The sequence below is a fragment of the Grus americana genome, chromosome 10 (genome assembly GCF_028858705.1).
Source record: "Grus americana isolate bGruAme1 chromosome 10, bGruAme1.mat, whole genome shotgun sequence".
Lineage (NCBI taxonomy): Eukaryota > Metazoa > Chordata > Aves > Gruiformes > Gruidae > Grus > Grus americana.
The window spans coordinates 12,494,347-12,516,027 of NC_072861.1; the positions used below are offsets into that span (position 1 = coordinate 12,494,347).

Here is a 21,681-nt window from a genome sequence, read left to right on the forward strand (position 1 = left end):
AGACAGAATGGGTTTGTTGCTACCTGTTACAACCTACAGGCATGAACCACCCATTTCCAATGGCGTTGGTAAGAATCTATAAATGGCTGACCATACAGTGATGTTTAGGTACTCAGTCAAATTTCAGTCTCGGCAAGTACGTAGCTTTGGGGATCATCTGGTCCAAGTTAAGAGTCAGGAGCAGATTTTTGTGCCACAGGGAAACCCAATTTTTAAAATCTGTTTCCAAAATGGGGCTCTGGAAAACCTAGATGTGCCAGCAACCATGAAGTCAGAAACTCTGGGAGCCTCGAGGCTGTCCACAGGGTAGGCTAAGCTGTACACCCAAGAAGTTCCAACGCAGATGCAGCATGCTTAGCTTTAAAAAAAAAAAAAAAAAAAAAAAAGCCATCATACTGTACTTCCATGGAACAGTTTGAGCCTGACAAGTGCATTTTCCAGTGGAACACTTTTTCGTCATAAAGCTGCTGTCTAGCTTATAAAAGGAACCTATATTAAAGTCTGAACACTACTTCTTTGGGAGGGAGGGAGCGCTCTTTACTTGTGCCAATTTGTACAACATCTTTAAAAAGAATTAATTTTGAAGTTAAATTCATTGATATTTATGAGGCAATCAGACACTATAGCTATAAATCCCCATAAGCAAATAAATAAATAGATAGATAGATCAAGGGAATAACAATTTACCTCATGGAAAATCTTGGAAACCATCACTCAAATTGTAAAGGCTCTGTCATGGAACTTACTTTAAACAGTTATCCACTGTTGTGCTTAACAGAGCATATTTTCCTGCTGATATTATAGGCTATGAATACTAAAGAAGCATTTTATATTCTTATAAAACTGTTTTCCTGAATAGCACTACAAACAGAGTTCTGTTATAAAACCTGATTTCTAATGGTAAAATAAGCAAAAATGCATCTATACAGCCCAGAGGAAGGAGAAAGCATCTCAGGAACAAAGCTGTTCCCATTGCAATTTAAGAGAGACAAGTCTTTCACTTTATTTTAGAGTCACTTACAAACTTGTAAAGTATAAAAGGATTTCTGTAATGGTATGGTGCTGAGAAACAGTAGGACTTATGCCCAGACTTTGATCAAAGATATTCAAAATTAATGATATGCAAGTACAAATTCAGTAGCAAAATGAGTTGAATAATTATCAAAAGACAGTCATCAACTAGAGAAGTCTTAGAACAGCAGAGAGAATGAAGTTCATCTGAAAATTCTGATAACTAATGCTTGAGAGCAATAGGTCTGGCTGACAGCATCTGCGTGCACCAAACTAGAAGATACTCTTCCCCAGGAACAACCGCAGGGAACCTCCACCCCCATTATGAAGAAAAGCTTTGTCTGTCCTTCCCACCCGCGTGGGGATGGAGCCCGGGCAGGACTGCAGTGTCAGCTCCTTCAGACGGACACAACGGTCCTGCCCCAGGTCAGCGCTGTGCTACCCCTGGGCTGTGGCTGCAGCACTGCCTCTGCCCGTCACACATTCTCAGATAAACGGTCTCCCTTCTCCACTGGGCAACACCACTTCATCTCACAGAAAGAACCAACTGGGTCCCTCCCTCCCTTGCTACTCCTGCTCCCAATGCCCTGTCTCAGCAAGGACAAATGGCTGCCTGGCTCTCCCAAACTACACGCGATTACCCAGCAACTGGGGGCAGATTTGTGGAGAAGGCACTCCAATGTAAAATGATGGGAAGCAAATCACGCTAAGCTTGGCAGTGCCTTCTTATCAGATACAGCCAGGCAGCAAGTGTATGGGACAGACAGAGAAGTGAGGGAGGTGTTCAAAAGCCCTGTGTGAAGCTGGCAGTGGGGAACATCACCCAGCCCAGGCATGGCAAGGGCACCTCCAGCATCGTGGCTGTCCTCTCCTGGGCCCCAGCAGAGACAGCCAGAGCCCCATGCTGCAGCCTGCCCAGGGGGTGTGCTAATTCTGTACATCCCTGCTCTGCCCTGCCTGTGACCCCTCGAGGAAATTACAGCCCTCTCCCGAAGAAAGAGCTGCCCATCTGCAGCTCCCACGGGAGGAAGACTTTCTGGCATTGCTGTGAGCGAGGCTTCAGGCGGAAATTTTGTCAGCAGCACTGCCATGCACCAGCCAACGCTGGCGTAACCCAGGCTGAATCAAACCCAAAGCGTGGGTCTCGAATAAATTAGACAGAGAGACCAGACAGTGTGGGCAGAGAGAGGTTGAGAGAGTAAGAGAGACAGCTGATCACCAGTTAGAGCTGAGCTGAGATGCAGAGATACTGGGAAGGGTTTCTAATTGCTCCCTCAACTCACTTTTCCTCTCCCTAGGAAAACACACAGGGATTCTTCCTTGCAGGAAAATGTTTAATGAAGGACTTGCATTAACTTTTTGGCTGCAGCAGCTAGCATATGTTTAACATAACGTAGGGACCGAATTTTCTGGCAGAAGAGATACAATTTAAAGCAACATCATCAGCCAACGGTTATTTTTAAAGAAGCCTTTGCCTATTTTTCTTCTTACACGGGTAACACTGGTACCTGCTAAAACTGTAGCCAGAACTATTTGCTGATCATTTCCACATAGAATTGGAGTGGTGCTCCCATGCTTGCACTGGGAGTTAAAAAGAATGACAAACTTCACCTGAAAAAATGGTAGGCTGGTCTTAAAAATATGGTTGTCTAAGTCTGAATATAACCAACATACTAAGAAATAGTAGCTAAGGCTCCAGAATGTGAAGAGGAACAGCTTTTACTAGTTGTTTTCCAGAGACACGTAATCAGATCTATACCTTTTGCTATAAAACAGCTTTATGTACCTTCCTGAACTCCTCAACATCTCAGAGTAAATGCTAAAAGCACAGAGTGGCCCAGCTCTGCTGAATCCACTGGAGCTTTACTCAGCTTTCCCACTGAACCAAGAATTTCCATTGTTAGAGATATTCTGGATGCAGCCGCGAGCAATCCGATTTCAGTCCACCCTGCTCCTGAGCAGGGCTTGGACCACATGGCCTTCCAAAGTCCCTCCCCACTCAAATGACAAAGGCCAGGTACTTGGTGCACAGACTAAATGTCGATACTGAAAGCACCTCCTTTTGCTGCACTGGCACCTACCCTCTCCTCTAAGGGGTGGCAAGCAAAGCAGGACCGGGAAGGGAAGGTCTGGTTCCCAATGGGGTGCAGCAGCTAACAGCTCCAGCACATGATGGGCAGCCTTCCCAAGCCACCTGCCACATACCACTCTGCACATGAAAGCCCAGTCAAGTAGCCTGGTTGTCCTTTGACCTCACCACTTACAGCGAGCACATCCACAAACTGAGAAACTTAACTATGGGGATGGGATAGAGCAAAAAACACAGACACGGGCCTGCATTGAACACACATAAGCCTCATTTCCAGGTACCCCAAATACTTTAAACAGCTCCTCTGTTGTTTAGCTAAATACTAGAAAACAGGATGGTTTTAGTCACTGTGCTCTTTTTCATCATTCAGTCAACATTATTAAGAGAACTCTTGAAACTATTTATTTCAATCATATAAAAGGAAAATCTAGGAAACAATGTTAGACTCTGAGAGCAAACACAAAATTTAGCTTCTATTATCCTATAAAGGATAAGCATGCATTTTTAAGCAAAATTTGTTTTTCACATACAAAGGATTGCATCTGATGTACTCATTTTTACCATGCAATAAGTGAGAGTGGATGTTTATGCCATGCAGAGAGCCTAATATGATAACTATTTCTCACTCTGACAGTAAGGATACCGCTGTCCCAGAATCCTGGCTCAGTTCAACTGAAAAAATAACATGCTGAGCAGCTCTACGGGTGTCTTTGGCTCCGGCCTATGTGCAAGTCAAGAGTTCAAAATGACATGCGAGTTTCCTGCAGCAACACTGAACACTTTTCTAACCCTAACTTCCATCACACTGTGACAGCTAAATACAGCAATCCAACGACAGCATTTGACATTAAGTGAATTCTTCCGCACTTGCTCTGAAAATCTGCCTGTGTCTTTTGCAGGGACAGACTCATCTAACCTGACAGCCAGGCATTGTTCTCATTCATAGCCAGGGACAGACGCGTTTCTGGCACGTATTGCCTCATTGTTTCACTTGAGAATGTCAATGGGTCCAGTTCGACACCCAGTCTACATGGGTGTGTAAGACATGTCAAGTACAAGTATGCCACCACAAAACAACTATCTGCTGGGCCAGATAAGCATGGCTGGTAAACAGGAGGGATCCAGCAGGCAAATAAAAAATAATAAATAAAGGTGCATTCAGGGTACAAGAAATCATAACCTTTCTACCTGCTAGCAGTAAATAGCATCCCATGGGAAACAAATGTAACCGTGAGCTAGGGCAATGCTTAGCTCTCCAGATGTCACTTCCAACCGGGAAACAGGGAGAGACCAGGTTACACCTCCTGCACCACTGCCCGCAGTCACCGTGCTAATGGCTGTTGATGGAGGGAGACCTCTAATACAAGAGAAAGATCACAGGCAAGCTCAGGATCTCCGCCAGCCCGTGCCATGCACTGAGCTGAGCAGCCAGCCCCTTGCCAAGGTTTTTACAGAGGCTGCAGGATGAGCTGGTCCTACCCACCATCCCCACCTTGAAGCAAATGCAAACATTTAGGGAAAGAGTCTCATAAATCTGACACTTCTATCAATACTTGTCAGTGAATGCCCTTAGGTGTTAAGCAATGCCATTATCTTGTGTTATAAAGTGCTCTCCCTCAGGCTACTGGAAGATTTATTTTAGGTAAGATAGTAGCGTTTCTCCTCCTCCTTTCACAACACACTGTATCCTGCCCTCTGCCTCTCTCCTTGCTGGGATAGCAATACTCTGTTTTCAAAGGCCAGTTAAATGCATGTCTGCCATAAGGCAACGGGAAAACCCTGTTGATACGGATTGCGCTGGTTTAGTTCACCTTGTTCCTAGCAGAAACTGGCAATTTACTCTGTATACAGGGAAGAGAAAAAGATTAAACACCAGAGGGAAAAACAAAGAAGGAGAAAAGAGACAGGAAAAAAAATGTTCCTGAAAGGAAACAAATTTTAGTTTGAAACCTCAGCTGAACACCACTGGATATTCTGATGTCCTCCAGCAAAACATGAGAGAGGGGGAAGCTTGAAAAAGAGGATGAAAATGATTAAGACTGTAGACAAAAGAACTGCGGCTTTCATTTGGTATTTCTGAGGCTTTAATGGTCATGAATCATTTCATAAAATGAGAAGTAGAAAGGAAAACAACAGATTCTCCAGCAAGTCAACATTCAAAATATTCTTCCAGATAAAAGCTAGAACTCCTTCATACTTCAGTGAATAGCTGTAAGCAAAACCAGAGGGCATAGGTTTTAATTTAACAGGCTACATTTTACCTCCCAATGTACCTTCCAAAGAAGAGCCCAACTTTACTGAACTGTCACCAAAAAAAAAAGAAAATTATTCTTCTCATGTCTCTATCTGCACATCAACCTTAGCATGAATGAGTATGTTCAGTAGGTCTGAAATCCTTTAAAAAAATAAAAAAATAAATAAAACTGAAGCGGGAAAGTCAGAATGGATGAGAAAACAACCAAAGGAGACATCCACAACACAAGACCAAAGAGCCACAAATACATTTTCCAGCACAGTGTGATGGTTAATCAGAAACACTCCAGGCCACAATTGTTCCATTCTACAAAAATATTTACTGAGTTTGGGGAGTAAGACCAAAGTGGCACACATGCATCTAGATCCTCTTCATCATTAAGGTTCAGAAGGGAGATGAAGAAGAGGACCGAGATGGAAGGTGATCTTATTGCAAATCAAAGTAGCTAACAATTAATTTCTTACTACTTCCATATGTACACATTCAAAGATCCCTATCTCCTCAAGTCTTGTTTAAGTAGAGATGGCCTCCTATTAGCAAATGTCTACTACACTTCTATCAAGAGGACGATTTCCTGGTGATGTGTATGGCTAAATGGTTTGGGTCTTGCGTTTTGGGTAGTACTATTCTAATAATCATAGGTTGCTGAGTCCATGAATGTATTTAAAGTGACCATTGTCAAAACTTGCATTGGCATTCATATATAAACCATTCAAGTTTGCAGGATGAAAGACGAATGACAATGAAAAAGACTGTCCTAAGTGAGCAGCACTGCTGAACAACACATCATAGGAAAGGAAAGTAAGCATACAGGAAAACAGAAGCTGCAATTTTATTCAATAAGGATCACTGTAAATGAAGCAGACAGATGGACTGTCCCTGCCAAACCCTAACCCAGTGATCCTCCTATTGCTCCCAAATAAACTGAGCAGCCCTATGCTGACTTCAAGTCTGCATCCTCAAGCCCAGTATAGCCCCAAAGGTTCTGGCACAGCAGTGTGAGGTCGCACATAGAGTAGTTTATGCAGCTAACAAGGCAAACATACCCAGATCAGACTGAATCTGGTGAACAACTTGTGGAACCACCACTGAACACAAAATGTATCCTGTGCTGGCTAACAACCGGGGGGAAGTCTACTTTTATAAATCTTAAGTGGGCTTTTGCTTGAGGAACGTGCAGCTGTGGTTAGCAGCCCTGCCACATGCCAGAGGCTTCTCCTGCCTTCTCCAAACAATTCTCTCTGGAAACCTGCAATGTAACCTGCAAATTACTGTACGCTGCTGCAACCAGATGCACTCCCTGCAGGTGCTGTTCTTCCCCCCCAACCCTTTACGCCTCCAGTTTCTAAAGATTGAACACCACCCGTTCCCCCTCAGTAAAAGTTCAACTGACACAACACCAACAAACTGAGATCAGAAAGTCTCCAGGAAGACAACACTGCACAAAAGATTAGACAATTCCATCAAAAATCCATGGGCGAAAATGATTACCTGGAACACAAGGAAAGAAACGAAGCGCAATCCATGACATTTTTTGTTTTCTGAGTAAGAGCTGTAGCACAAAACTGTTTCTAACCTGCCAAGCGATTGAGTCATAGCCACCATTAGCCTTACACAGGACCCCTCAGGATGGAGAACAGCAACATACCTTCCTATGATAGGACATAAAGTGGCAAATCCAATGTTAAATGCTCCACTCTGTACACGAAGTACAAACCCATCAGAGGCCAGCTGTGACCCATCCTGCAGCATCTGGGTTAGTGTATCAGGCCAGCTTCATATAGCTAAGAGCTATGCTGCCCAAAATAAATAATAATAAACATAAATAGAAGAGTGGAAGAAAGAAAAAGAACTACATCCAATCCTGCTCTGCTGTTCTTGAACATGTCACCTTGGCAAAGTGGTACTTGGTGACAGGAAACCTGCTTCATCTGAGTCCCTGGAGCCAATTTTACAATATTTCCAACACGATCATGTTTCACACAGTATGTCAAGAATGCTACTATATTGTTTATTGTAGCCTTTTTCCTGTTTGCTCTTTTGTGACTTGCTACCATCAAATGTGAAAAAAAAGTATTCCTCTAATGTATTTTAGGCGGGGTGGTGATCTAATTCAAATTTCAAACAACAGACACATGGCACTTCAAAATCATTTGTGTCCAGCTACAATATAATAAAAGAAAAGATCACAGAGGGGAAGACTGGCTAAGTGGTTGGTGCCTAAGACACTCACCAGTGAAAGGGAGACTGCAACAGTGGCCACCCAAAGTTTTAACCATAGTATGCTATGCCCAAAATTAATTTGGTCCTAATTCTGCACTATGAACTACGCAGGCCCAAAAGTCTATCCTCATAAATCATAGACCAGAATTGGGATTAAGGCCATGCCTTTTAAAGAGATGGTGTCCGAATGACAGGATTTGGAAATCTAAGTGAAAAGCATGAGGACTACGTAGGCCTGAAGATTATTTACTTTCTACTGTTTTTCTTCAGGCTTAAGAACAACATGGAGCTATAATAAGAATGCTAGCATGGGAGCTCCGCATTGCTACTGGCTCTGGATAAAGCAATCCAGTGTAGACTATTGTCAGACAGCTTTCATTAAATGCATTTTAAAATTTACATATAGTATTTAAACTAATATATTCCAAAATGTAATTAAAGCCTATTGTGGCAGCCAGGGAAAGACAGCTATACGATCAGAACTGAAAATAATATGCTACTCCCTCTTCAAATATTAGCCCTTCAGCAACTGTTAATAACAGCTATTGCCAGCCACAGAATAGATTCTGTGCTGGCTTCTTGCTTGGTTCTGTCTGCTTTCCCTACTCCTCATCCACACATCCTGCTCCCCAGAGAAAGTCACACCTACATTAAATCCCGTCATACAATCCTACTGAAAGGAAACATGTATGAAACACAGTGCCAAGATCTATGAACCCATTTCACTCTAGAATTAGATTTCCAAGGATAATGTAATAACGAAAAATTAGCATCACAGCCATTGGCAAATAAATTCAGAGGTGCAAAATCTTAACGCTACATGTAGTTGCCAGGGACTTCAGGTTTTGCATTAGGATGAACTGACATTAAGAGTTGTTCGTCCTCCATACAGGCTTTACCCCATAAAGCGCAGAGGACTGGAAGGAGGTCGGCCATGCCGCCTGGAAGCCAGGTGGGTGCTCCAGCACATCAGGTATCACAGAAACTTGCATGTATTTTTAATTGAGATTTTTATTCCTAAATAGTCAGGCTGCCTCCTGCTCACAGTGACACTGACAAGGTGTGGCACCAGCAGCTGGCCAGAGGTGTGCTGGCCAAAAGTGGCAAGAAAAATGTTTGAGGTTTTTCAGTATAAACCAATATTTACCGGTACGGAAAGTCTGCTTTTCTTCAGTGGGCTTTTAGCGGTAAATATTGGTTTAAAACGAAAACCAGAAGCCTTAATTATATAGTTGAATACTGGAATTATGTTATAGATTTGTGAGATTTACTTTATTTCAGGGAGCAGTGATGCATAAAAAGGGTCAAATCCAACCGAGTTTACTCAAGTAAGCATACCAGTAAACCTGTGGACATCATTTGGGATGACCAAAAGAAACTGGTCCAAAAAACCTCAATCCCCTGTTGAATAGCTTTAATCCAAGAGCTTTATGAATCATTTTGGAGCCAACTATTCTGTTCTGCAATATTCACTATCATTTCAACTTAATAAAAACAAAGAAATTAAGTCAATCTTGCACAAATGCATTTAATTAGTGTCTTAATTAGAGTCACGTCACAATTCAGCTATGTTGAAGAAATTTTAGTTTTTTAAATTTTTAAAATCTCTGCTGAGCTATTTGTTAGGCAAATAACTGCTTTCTTTGGCCATTATACTGAGAAGAGACCGATAAACATGATAAACCTTGCTTAAAATATTAAAAACTGACTGATCCTCATTAGACTTTGAGGTCTTTCTCTAGCATCATCAGAAAATGGGAAATCCTAATTAATTCTAAGATCTTTAAGCACAATACCTCTTGTATTCAGTCAAGTACCAATCAAATCACCAGTAAATTATTTTTTACTTTATATTCAAATGACTGAAACATATATAAATGGTTAACTTCAAGTATATATCGTTTAGAGAAAACTTCCCATTCATGGCCAGTTTTGTAGGTTTTAATTCTTCAGAAGTTGATGCTACATTCTCAGGTGTTTAAGGCGTAGCAGAGTAACAGCTCGATGCCTTACGATTCAACACATTAACATTTGTGTTAAATTTTTTGGGATCCAGAGGCTAAAAGTGTCTCAGTAACAGTTTATTACTTGAACTTGCTGAATCACAATGGATTCCAGCAACATTTCCATGAATGGAGAACTTAGTTCTATTTTGAAATAATTATTGCCTTTATCTTGATTGCTTTCTGATCACTTAGAGGCACCAGCACACGTTGCCTTAGACCAAATATAGATGGCATGACAAGGACTTCACTGCTAATGCCTTTGTAGTTGGACCAGTTCAAACTACATGAGCAGCAAGCTTAAAGTCTTAAAATGAGTACATAAGAGGCATTTCCAAATAATTTATAATTATAAAAGTTAAAATATACTTCTAGAATCATGTTATATGTTCGGACAGCTCACTGGTATAAACAATGAAGCAAAGGTCACAAGGACTAAAGCAAACATCTCCTGCAATCAACAGCTTGCAGTAAAAAATGTTAAGTGGGAAAAATCATGAGAATTGAAACAGATCTTAGACTTCTTCATTTTAACATACAAGACCAGTATTCACACAGAGACTAACCTCAATACTTTCAAATGCTAAAAGACTTTCAATAGTCATTATAATCAAATACACAAAAGGGCTAGATGTAAAGGGTTTTCTTTAGAAATGTATCTCCATGCTCCTACAATCAGAGCAAGAGTTCATTGCAAAAAGAAGAAAAAAAGTCTCAGTCTAACATGAAAATAAAGTTTCCCAGCATCTGTTATGACTTGTACTACAACTCTCAGATTCCCAAATGTATTTGTACTGATGAACAAGTTAAAAAAATAGTATGTCTTCTTGTAAAATCATATTTTTAGTGTTTAGTCCTTCAATAACAATGAATTCTCCTTGTCTAATGTATATACAGTTCCTCTACATTAAAAATATGTTTTCCATCTGGCTTTCCAAAGAATTAGTTCCAACCTTGTCTGTTAAAATGACAGTTCTTTTTATTCATATTGTACAGTACAGTACCACACCTAAGGAAGTGCTCGCAATTTTTAAACTGGAAATATCCAGCAGGATTCACCCAACAATGATAAAGATGACTGTGTGTTAACAATCTCTTCCAAGCAATTTGGGAACTCTATACTCAGCCTCCAATGAGAGTTACAGAAAAAAAGTCTAACAAGCAATCAAACTAATAATTTGTTTTGCCTTTGCTGTATCTCAGATCATCTGACAAATTATTATATTCTTGTTAAGAATCTGCTTCCCAAGGGCATTCATTCAGATTCGTAATATTCCAAATAATTGAGCAAGACATAAAATACCTAAAATTGATATTGCCATTATCTCTAGATTTGCAGATTGTTAAGTAGATATGTAACTCATAGGTAATACACAATAAAAGGAAGAATCATTGAAAGTACATAATAAATTGAAGGCTTCAGTTAAACATAAGAAGCAAGTCATAAGACTAAATACTTACCCTAACCCATTTTAGATTAAAAAAATAATTAACACCTGAAATATCATCTCTTGATGCACTATTATTACTGTCTAAACAGCGGTTTTAGAACAAGTTATACTCATCAAAGAAATTTTATCCTCAGCTAACGTGCCTCTAACTCCCACCAAGTCCATCAAGTCAGCACACGTGCTAGATGGCAGACTCTGTCCTGCTGATCAGAAAATGGTGTTTGTCAGTCTGATATTAACTCAGAGTTCTATAATGAGAAAGTTTATTAAAACATCCTGAAGAATAAAGGCTCTTTCTGATAAATATTCCTTATCATCTTTTATTGCTTGCAATTAGTCCTACACACTTTACTATATGTCCTCCTCACCTCCCAGAACAGTTTTTGTCACAGGAAGGATCTACTTTGTCCAACCTTTGTGACAAGGTATAAGGAAATAAAATAAGAGAATCTGACCCTACAAAATCAGATCCTTGAAAAACAATACCAGCAGCTTGCATCCATTTCTGCAGCACAGGGACCTAAAAACATAAACCTTTTCCAATCAGACAAGCATAAAAAAAGCACCAAGATTGCAAATCTGAATATAAATAAAAAGTACTATACAAGTATGAGGAAGCTAGCAAGAAATTAAAGTATATTCATCAAGGCCTGTAAAAATAAAGTTTTAATAGCTCCTTGTTGAGGAAATCAGGAACAGAAAGAAAATATCTTGCATCCCTTACTGAAGCATAACCATCTCCGTATAATTTTTGCTCCATTTGCCCTCTGCCTGATGAGTGAAAAATCTGGCTATGGGCTGAAAAAGGAAACCTCTTTTTTCTTCCAATATTGCAAGCTTTTCACCTTTACAGTGAACTAAATTTTCAACCGTACACACACGCAATGCCTTTCGGCTGACTTAACAATTATTTTTGCATCGGGAAGGTGTAGCATTAGAATTTGGAAAACAGTTTGCCCGACACAGATTTACCCTTTAAAAAAAAAACCACTCTGCCAAGCATGTACCACAATGCTTCATAATGATTTTAAACTCTTGTCTGCTTGAGCTCACACATAGTAGTACTAGATAGCTCTGATGATACAAAAAAAACGGTCCCTATTTTTCCCCCCTGCCGTCCTCAGGTCACAAGGAACACCAGATAAGCAAAGGCAGTTCACTTGAGCACACAAGAAGATGCACATCGCAAAAGGTCTGAGGTGAAGATGAGAGAGGACAGCTAATGGAAAGGGCATGCTGTGGTCTCCGGGCCTCATCGCTATTCTGCTTCATGCAAAGCAGGAGCACGGGACACGGGAGGAATGCACAAGCCTGCGGTGTGCCTTTATCAGTGTCCTTCCCAGAAGCTAACTTGGTGACGTTCGAGCTGCAGCGGCTCATCCTTGCGAAGCATCACTCACCCAAAGGCAAAGTAAGGCTACAGCACGCAGGGGACCCAGCACCCCGCCCCGCGGACTGCCGAGGGGGTCCCGGGTGGGCGGCGGGGCTCCGTGCCCCGGCACTACCCTGCCCTGCGATGCTGCGGGCGGTGTCCGGCACCCCCCCAGCCCAACCGGCCCCTCGACATGGGTAGCCCCAAGGGGGGGGGTCGGGAGCTCTCCCACCCCCACCGGCTGCCACCGCAAAGCGGCAATAGAAATGGATGCACACGCACATATGCAGGCAGATCTACGCCCGCTCCCCGCACCGCGGCACCCCGGGAGGGGCCGGTCCCGCACCTACCCTTTGAGTGCGTCGTGCCCGCCGCCGCCCTGCCCTCGCCTCTTGGCCCGGCTGGCCCGGCTCTCCTTGGCGCTCACTCCCTCGGCGTGCCCGGCGGCGGCGGCGCCCGCCTGGGACGCCCACAGCACGGCAACTCCTAGGGCGATCCCCAGCAGCCGCCCCCGCCACATCGCGTCCCCCGAGCCCCCGGGCTGCGAGCGGCCGCCGCCTCCTCTCCGCCGCCGAAGTCCGCCGGTCCCCGCCGCCCTGTCTCCGACCAGCCTCTCCAAGGCGAGCTGCGAGGGGAGAGAAAAGGGGAGGAAGGGGGATTAGGGACGGAGGAAAAGCGGGCGCGGCTGCCCCGCGCCCCCCGCCGCCTGCCCCCGCGCCCCGGCGCCGTCGGCCCCCGGCCAGCCCGGCGCTAGCCCGCCCGCGGGAGGCGGCGGCCGCGGGAGATGGCGAGGGGCTGCCCGGAGCCGCGCGGACTCTACCTTCCCTCCAACAGCATCCGCGGGAGCTCCCGCTCCCGCACCCGCCGCGGACAGCCCGCGGCCGCCGCCACCGCTCCCGGAGCCGCTCCGGGGCTGCAAACGTCGCCCGGGCATGAACCCTTCCCGGCTCTCCGAGCCGGGCACCGCAGCGAGCCGCGGCAGCCGCAGCGCGGTGCCCGGCCGGGGCGCGCCGCGGGCAGGGAGCCCCGCGCCCAGCCCGCCCGCCCCAGGAGAAGCCCGCTGCGAGGGGCGCGCACCCGCTGGAGCCGCCGCCGCCGGCTGCCGTTCCCGCTGCTGTTCCAGCTGCGGCCGCTGCACCCACCGCGGCTCCAGCTGCGGCTCCAGCTGCCCCCTCCCTCCCTCCTCCTCCTTTTTCCCCTCCTCTCTCCCCCCCCTCCTCTTCAAGTATCGCCCGCGCAACACTTTCTCGCGAGAGAGAGGTGAATAAAAATGTCCCCCCACCCCTAAACCGCCACTTCGGGGGCGCTCGGCGGTGTCCGGGAAGCTGCTGCGGGGGGAGGCCCCTGGCAAGCCCCGCGGCGGGTCACCTGCGACAAGCCGCCGGACCGGGGGGATGCTCTGCCCCGAGAGGCTCCCCAGGAGCCGCGGGAAACACGCGGTCCTGCCCGGGAGGACGGGGCCCTGCTGCAGCCAGGCAGCGCTGCCTGCTCAGGTTACCCCACGGGTCCTCGGCTCACAGGGAGGCAGAAGCATTAGCGTCTGGGCTAATGCTGAGCAGCGGAGTATATGTGTAACACAGGAGCAGGGGGGGAACTGAAGGAAGTAGGCGCCTGTGCCTCCATGTAAGAAATACGTATATCCTCGAGGTGCAGCATTTTGCATCTATGTAGTGGCTTAAAAAAAAAAACCATAATAGTATCTGTTTCCCTTATAAGGAAAAACAGCAACGACGTTGGCTTTACCTTAGAGGCTGCTGTAGAATAAATAACGTACTTTCTAGCAACTAGCACGACACAGATGCCAACACACTGACCTCTTTGGTACATACTCCTAAATCTCTACAGCCAGCTCCAGAACAAATGCATGCCTCATCCTTATCAAGGAAAGGGAAAAAAAAGCCCTGAAGTTCTTACTTACGCTTTTGGATTGATTTAGAAATCCTGAAGAAGAGCAAACCACCACTAGCCCTTGAAAGGGAGAAGGTTTAAATACTGAACTAATTCAGGCTGGAAGAAGGACAGTTAATAGAATTCAAGCCCAGATTATATATTCCAGTCAAGTAGCTCTGTACTAGGATGATCCCATTTCAACACCCACAGAAAATACAAAACCAAAAAAAAATAGCAAACAGACTGAAAGTGAATTACATTTATGCATTCTGCTGTTCTTCCAAAATATAGGTGAGAAGTTGGATTTCCTAATTTGCAGATACTTTCATTTTTTGTTCAGGCAGGTACTGATGGTGAATGGTTCTGTGTTATTGAATTGATGTTGCAAAAGCTCAGCTGCACAATTGCATAAGCAAGCAGCTGACCACCCACCCACAGCAGCTGCCAAACCACCCTGCCCAAAGATAAACGCATGGTGTATCACATACCACTAATACAGTATTAGGAAAAAAGGAAATACTAAGTAAGATTTCCTAGAACCAATCTCTGTTTACAGCTGAAATGTAATGGTGACACTATGATAGATGCTATTTGAAATATATAGTTTGAATTGGTTTATAGTAATTTTTATATTACATGCATAAATATGCATTATCCTTCTGAACGTACATAGAAGTATTTAGTACAGGAAATGCTGTATTTGTGTATGCTCACCACAATAACAGCATTCTAATAATTTTGGCTGGTCTTTATCATCAAGGAGAGAGGTGGGTTCTGCAAATTACAACACAGTCATTTGATTTTGGCCATTCCAATATCACTGTTTAACAGTTTAATGTGAAAGCTCTCAGACAGACACTTAAAATACAGGTAAAATGTAGACGTGCAGTGCAATACTATGAGATATTGGCGCAAGAAAGAAGTAACGGGATTCAGAGTATTGCTCTTCAGTGTGTCTGAACAAGGCCCAGGATAGTAGCAACCCAAACCTTATACCACTAGTTTGTAACTTGTACAAAATGAATCAAGGGAATTAACTGTAATTCTGTATGCGGAGTATTACTGATTTGCAGTTAGCACCATATAAGTAGAAATTAGGGGGTTTCATAAATGCAAAATGTTGATTTTCCTGCTACAATCCAGATGGATAAATAGGAATTTGATTTTTCAGTGTTTTCCTTGTTTGTCTGCCACATAAGCAGACAAAGATAAGAGTATTTTTTACGCCTATGCTTAATGAAGAGACAATATAGCATTGTGCAAAGGATTTTGTAGTTCTTTCACAGTGGCAAATTAAAATTTGCTCAAAAAAGACAAGCGACCAGGATAAAGGTGGTAGTAACTGTCCCTGCTATTAAGAAATCCAGGACAGGCAGTACATTGATATACAATTCCCTTCCTTCACTCTCGTCTATGTGTACAGCAAAATCTAAACATTTATTTAGTGAATATAGAAGGTAAATATGTTTAAACCAAATCACTGCAAAAAAATGTTGTCAGATATTTACTAATTAGGTTTATAATGTGAAGATAGAATTTACCAGTAAACAAAAGTGAGTTATGAATGGAATTCTGGGTTACTATTTATTCAAACATTCTTTCAGTTTCAACATTTTCCGTTTCAACTGCTTTAATTTTCTTCATGAGCTACGAGAAATATATCTAGTCTGTGTCACAGGTTAATGGGATGATTTTCTCATATCTCTTAGGACATTTTATGATGTATTATTTGGTATCTTGCATGGTTGCAAAAATGTGGATTACACTATATGAAGTAATGTTACATGATATATGGGCTGTCCATTAATTAATCTAGTGAAATATGTAGCACATCATCAATTTCTGGTGTGTCATTTTAAAGACTATGCTTATATATTAGAAGTACTTAATTTGTTGACAACTTTAAAATAGTCCCCACCTGGATTCTCAAACCACTAGAAAAATACACTGTCACAAGCAAAAGACTTAAAACAACTTCTGCTCTCTGCTGCTGAACAGAGCTACTACTAAGGGTCATCCACACACTTTCCCACAGCCACTTGAGCTTTCACAAACATTTGGACTCTGAAGAACATGTAGACAAACAGATTCCTATATGGCCTCCAAAACACTTGTCATCCACTCAGAAGTTTCCCAAGGAAAAAAAAAAAAAAAAAAAAACAAAGAAGCAATTCTGATGATCCAGTTGATCACCATCTCCCATGACAAACAAAAAGCTGAACTCTTAGATTAACCAAGATCCAGAAGCTCACTGCTATTTTAGCTCCTTGATCAAACCCTGGAATCACACCCAGAAATAAAAGACACCAAGAACAAGGCATACAACATTATTGCTACATGCACAGTGGGATTTGCCGTAACACATAAGCAACTATTTTTCCACAATGCTGATTCTTCCAGGTGATTTTGAAGATCTCATAGCTGCATCTTGGAGGATGAAGATGGCAGGGATTGTGGTGGCAGGGCCCAAAATCGGGGGAGGATAATTATAGGTAGATTAATTATATCAGGGAATGAGCGAGAGACATAGACTACCTTTTGCAGTTAGATATCGGCTTCGAAGCAATGACCCTAAATATTTACGTAACTACACCCATACTTTAAATCAAGACATGCTCCTAGCTAGCCATGCTTTAGTGCACCTCCTTATGCTTATCAGCATCATGTACATAAATCCTTTTATACAATGGCTAAATTATAAAAATTTAACTGATTGTCAGAGAAATACCTGTTTGTCCTGCTATTCAATTTTCATAAAAACATTGAACTGAAGTTTTCAGTGCTGACGATCTTTGTGTTCAGTAGCAGTGATGCGAAGTACTGGTGTTCCTCCTTCCTGGCCTCTACCAGGCTGGTCCACTTCCTCTTACACAAAGGTTCTTCCCGCTCCTCCTGTAGGATGCTTATCAGAATTTTCATATTTTAGACACTTAAATTGTTTTGAACTGTTGGAAACAAACAAACAAAAATCTTAGTACATGGAAGTACTCTGATAGAGTTGGGAGTTCATTTCAGTTAGGTTTTTTATTTCAATTTATGTGAACTTTTGCAGTAATTGTATTTTTTATCTGTAAATTTACTCCAATCCAAGTGAGCAAAAATAAGTATGTCCTCTTACATATTTCTTAAGAAAGAAAGCCTTGATTATGCCAATGAAAACAAATAGTGTGGGAAAGTTTTGATGTGTGTATTTTTTTAAGTAATTACAAGCACAAACAGTAATTACATCCAGACAACCAATTAACTGGTTAAATCTTAAAAAAAAAAAAAATTAAGTAACTCAAAATAAAACAAACTATCACCCATTTTTCTTAATGCTTTTTGGTTAGACAAGCTGTGAAAACTAGCTATGAAATCCATTAACGATAGCATTTGGGGGACAGATTTCACTTAAGACTTTTACTTCATTTTTACAAATGATTTGATTGGAAGTTTTCATCTGTCAGCTGAGTTTATAATGATAGAGGAGGAAATCCAACCTACATAAGCATATAATTCCATAATTTCTGATACTGTGCAAGGTGTTGGGGTAATACTTCTGTAATACTATAAGAATTAAAAGAAAGTCTCTCTTGGCTCAAGCATTAGGGGCCTATGTGCTTCTGGGGAAATTCCGGCATTTTATCTCAGTTGTATCCTAGATGACCATAAATCTATTACATTTTATACACATTCAGAATGCATCTCTCCTATTTATGCCTGTATGGTATAGTTTTAGCACAGAATTTATGTTGTTTTAAACAAAACAATCCCTTTAATTTACAAGAATAAGGCTAATTTTGGTAACACCCCACCAAAAAATCTTGCAGAATTCAAACAATAATTGGATTTGTCCTTACTATGATCTGAATGAAACAGATCTTCTTACTCCTCTAACACACCTGTATTCTTCAGTACCAGTGACAAAGAAAGCACAAGGAAATTTGAGAGATGCCCTAATTCAGATACCCCCTTTTCAGTACTATTTTTAGGAAAGTTCTGTACCGCATTCATAGTTATTTTCTAAAACGAGGTCTCATTTTAAATCAATCCTTACCTAATAAGGGTGAAACTGTTATACTACACCTCCATTTACTGAAAACAGATGAGTTTACATTAACAGAGTTATTCATGGGGGCCCTAAATAAAAGATAAGAAAAGCATAAGAAAACCCATGACTTCTGTTCTGTCCTCCAGGAAGGGGAAGCACAACCTATCTCTTAAGACTAGTGTTGAATAGAAATACAACTAAAATACAGTGGAATGAAAAATAATTTTTTAAAAAATCTCAGTCTAATAGAATTAAATATGCCAATGTATGCATTATATGTGTACAGCTAGAAATCCTAAAGTTTAACAATAGCAATTGTTTCTTTGATTTAAATATAAAAAATACAGCCTTAGTGCAAGAAAAGGAAATATATATATATACTACTACTTTCTGTCAGCTATAACCCTGTCAAATTTAATGGGAACTTTGCCAGAGTAACAGTTGCAAGCCTCGTTTCCTCAATCTTGCATGTGTCCCAGATGACCTCTTAAATCCCACCTGTAAGCTCAGAAGCAAAGTAAAACAAATTTCATGGCTTAGCATGAAATGCCAACTGCTGGGTGAACGTTCAGCCTAAGACATTGAGCAAAACGGATACAACTTTTTATTAGAATTAGTACATTCCAAGTGGGTGGAAATCAGTAACTAGGAGCCTCTTCTTGTAGCTCTCATTTATGCAGAACTCCCTACTGACTCGAACAAAGACAGCTGAATCAGGCCCTACATTCCTTCAAACATTGTGTCAGCAGGGATTGGGTGTCTCTGCCTGTTTTCCATCCCAGTGTTCCTCTAGCTATGAGATGTCTTGGTTCATAGGGAGTTGCCCCATGATGCAGTTGAAATAATAAAATAGGTAATAAGAAACCAGGGATTACACTCTGAACCCATCACATTCCATTTGCAAGGCCCTTCCTTTGAGAAATAACACTATGAGAACATTGCATTCAGCTCTCAGAATCCATGATGAATTTAGGTTGGAAGGGACTTGTGGAGGTCATTTGGTCCAGTCCCTTGTTCAGAGCAGGACCGATTTCAGAGCAGGCTGCTCAGGCCCTATCCGGCCGAGTTCTGAATATCTCCAAGAATGGATATTCACAACAATGGAGTAACCTCTTCCATTGTTTTACAACCCTCATTATGATTAATTTTTCTTAATACTTAGTAGGAACTTCCTTTGTTAGACCATGTGTCTGTTGTCTCTCATCCTACCACTGCTGGCTCAGAAGACTCAGGCTCTGTATCCTCTGCACCCTGAAGACAGCAGTAAGATCCTCCTTAACCTTTGTTTGTTAAGGTTGAACGAACTGTCTCCTCAGGGCGCATTGCTTTCACCCCTAACCATCCTGGTGGCTCCCTGCCAGGCTCGCTCCAGGTGTCAATTTTTTGGGGGTTTTGGTTTGGTTTTTTTTATACCAGGGTGCCCAGAGCTGGATACACTACTGTAGATGCAGTTTCTCAAGTACCAAAAGAGGGGAAGAATCACTGCCCTCCACTGCCTGGTTATACACCACTAACACAGCCCCATATGCAGTTAGCCACCTTCCACTGCAAGGGCGCACTGCTGACTCACGTATGACAGTGATGAGTCTCCAGGCAGTGAATAGTTCAGTACAGCTCAGATTTGCACTTTCCTTTATTCAGTAACTTTCCAAAGGCTGACTTCATTTCCTCAGGTTTTCTAGATACCAGTAAATTAAGTGAGACAATCTCATCTAGAGTCTGTGGTTTCTTACTGGGTATAAAATAATTTGGGGATTTTTTTCCCCCACCCCTGTCTGTTGAAAGTATAAAAAAAATTACTGAGGATCACTGGGGGGTTGTGTTATCAGGTTCATAAGTTTCAGCAGCCAGTCCTCATTGCCTCAAAATGCCCAGATGCAAGGCCTTTTATACACCACGCTGGATGTTGCAATAGATGCCAAATACTGTGGCTCAAAGTGGGAATGAGAAGGGATAGGAAGAAAGCTCTGTAGGGTTTTTGTTTGGTTGGTTTTTAACTCTTTTTTTCTTCCCTAGAAGGAGAATTAAGATATAGGGATAATTTAAAATTTATTACTTAGAACACTTGAAACGGGAGCAACTTTTACCAGTGTTTCTAGTACGAATTATTCAGATTACAATTTAAATGTGGGAAGCAATTCTAACATTTTAAAAAAAAATGTTTAAAGCTTTTTTCTTTTTTTTTAAATACTGCCTCTAAAACATCCCTAATGGTTTGCAAATTATCAACACTAGATCCACCCAAACTTGCTATTACTGTGATGAATGGGGTGGAGTTCAGAAGAGATTGGTCTGCTACATTTCTTTTATAAAGGGACAGGTTTTGACACTTTACAAATTTTAAATAAAAATGTCGAAAACTGGTTTTAGCTTTGTGAAGTCCTTTCAATACCAAAAAAAATACCACATAACTTCAGACAAATAAGAACAGAGGTCGAACAGGCACACAGTCAGCAGAGGAAATGTCATCTGACACCCGTAAGGGAGAGCCAAGGAAAAATACTCATGGGCAGGAGATGCTTGGGAAAAAGGACATCCATATCTATCTATCGATATATGGATATATAGTAAGGCTGACTTTTCGCACTCCTGTTCATCAGTAAAAGGAAGGAAGTCTAATTTTATGGATGAAACAGTGGGTGATGTAAATAAGGAGATTCATGCTGCCTTTTCAAGATAAGGAAATCTTTCAGAGGCTCCAGTCTGGACACATTTTATGATAAACTATTGGGAAAACAGTTTCCCTGCACTGCAATGATCTGGAGAAACTTCCTTTGGCACTACAAGACTAGTCCAAAGCCTGAGATAATTTTTTTTCCCCTCCATTTATTTCAGTGGACTTCAGAGCATGTCCTGACTTCAGTGTGGTGAATGCTATTCCATCAGTTAAGCGAAGCTAGAGCAGTGAAGTCTCTGAAAACAGCACATTAGTTGGATTTTAATGCATTATGGAGAGCTAGAAACAATTCCTTCCATACAATTGGCTACAAAGTCTTTCCTCCTTTTCAAAATATGCAATCCTCTGCGTTCTTTGGTCCATACACAAGGCTCTTTACCTACCTGAGTTTCTGTCACAAACGGCAAAACAGCAAGTCTGTGCAGTCTTGCTGACTAAATATTCAGAGTCCTGCACAGGAAAACACAAAGAGAAATCTTGGCATTGTTGTCTAAAACAAGAAAATTATTGCTGTTTGAATTTACTCCAACTTGTAAAAAATAAGTCTTTAGAAATCACTTATGTATATGCTCTAATACACGTCTTCAACAGTGACATATTCAGAGCTAAATATGTTACAAAAACAACTGCACCATTATATCAGTTCAATGGTTCACTAACATGCATGTGCTGACAACGGTC

The 21,681-nt window shown here is 42.0% G+C and overlaps 1 protein-coding gene across 2 annotated transcripts in view; it reads right to left on the minus strand.

Moving 5' to 3' along the window:
* FBN1 (fibrillin 1) overlaps positions 1-13,563 on the minus strand; it is a 153,151-nt gene extending 139,588 nt beyond the window's left edge. The window contains exons 1-2 of one of the 2 annotated variants that reach the window (XM_054836941.1): positions 13,481-13,563; positions 12,754-13,028 (exon numbers count right to left, since the gene is read on the minus strand). In XM_054836941.1, the coding sequence (XP_054692916.1) occupies positions 12,754-12,923 (170 nt within the window). In that variant the 5' untranslated portion in view covers positions 12,924-13,028; positions 13,481-13,563. Of the gene's footprint in view, positions 1-12,753; positions 13,029-13,223; positions 13,378-13,480 lie in introns of those variants that run through there. The other variant, XM_054836940.1, reaches the window with a different exon arrangement.
* Positions 13,564-21,681: the final 8,118 nt, after the last annotated feature.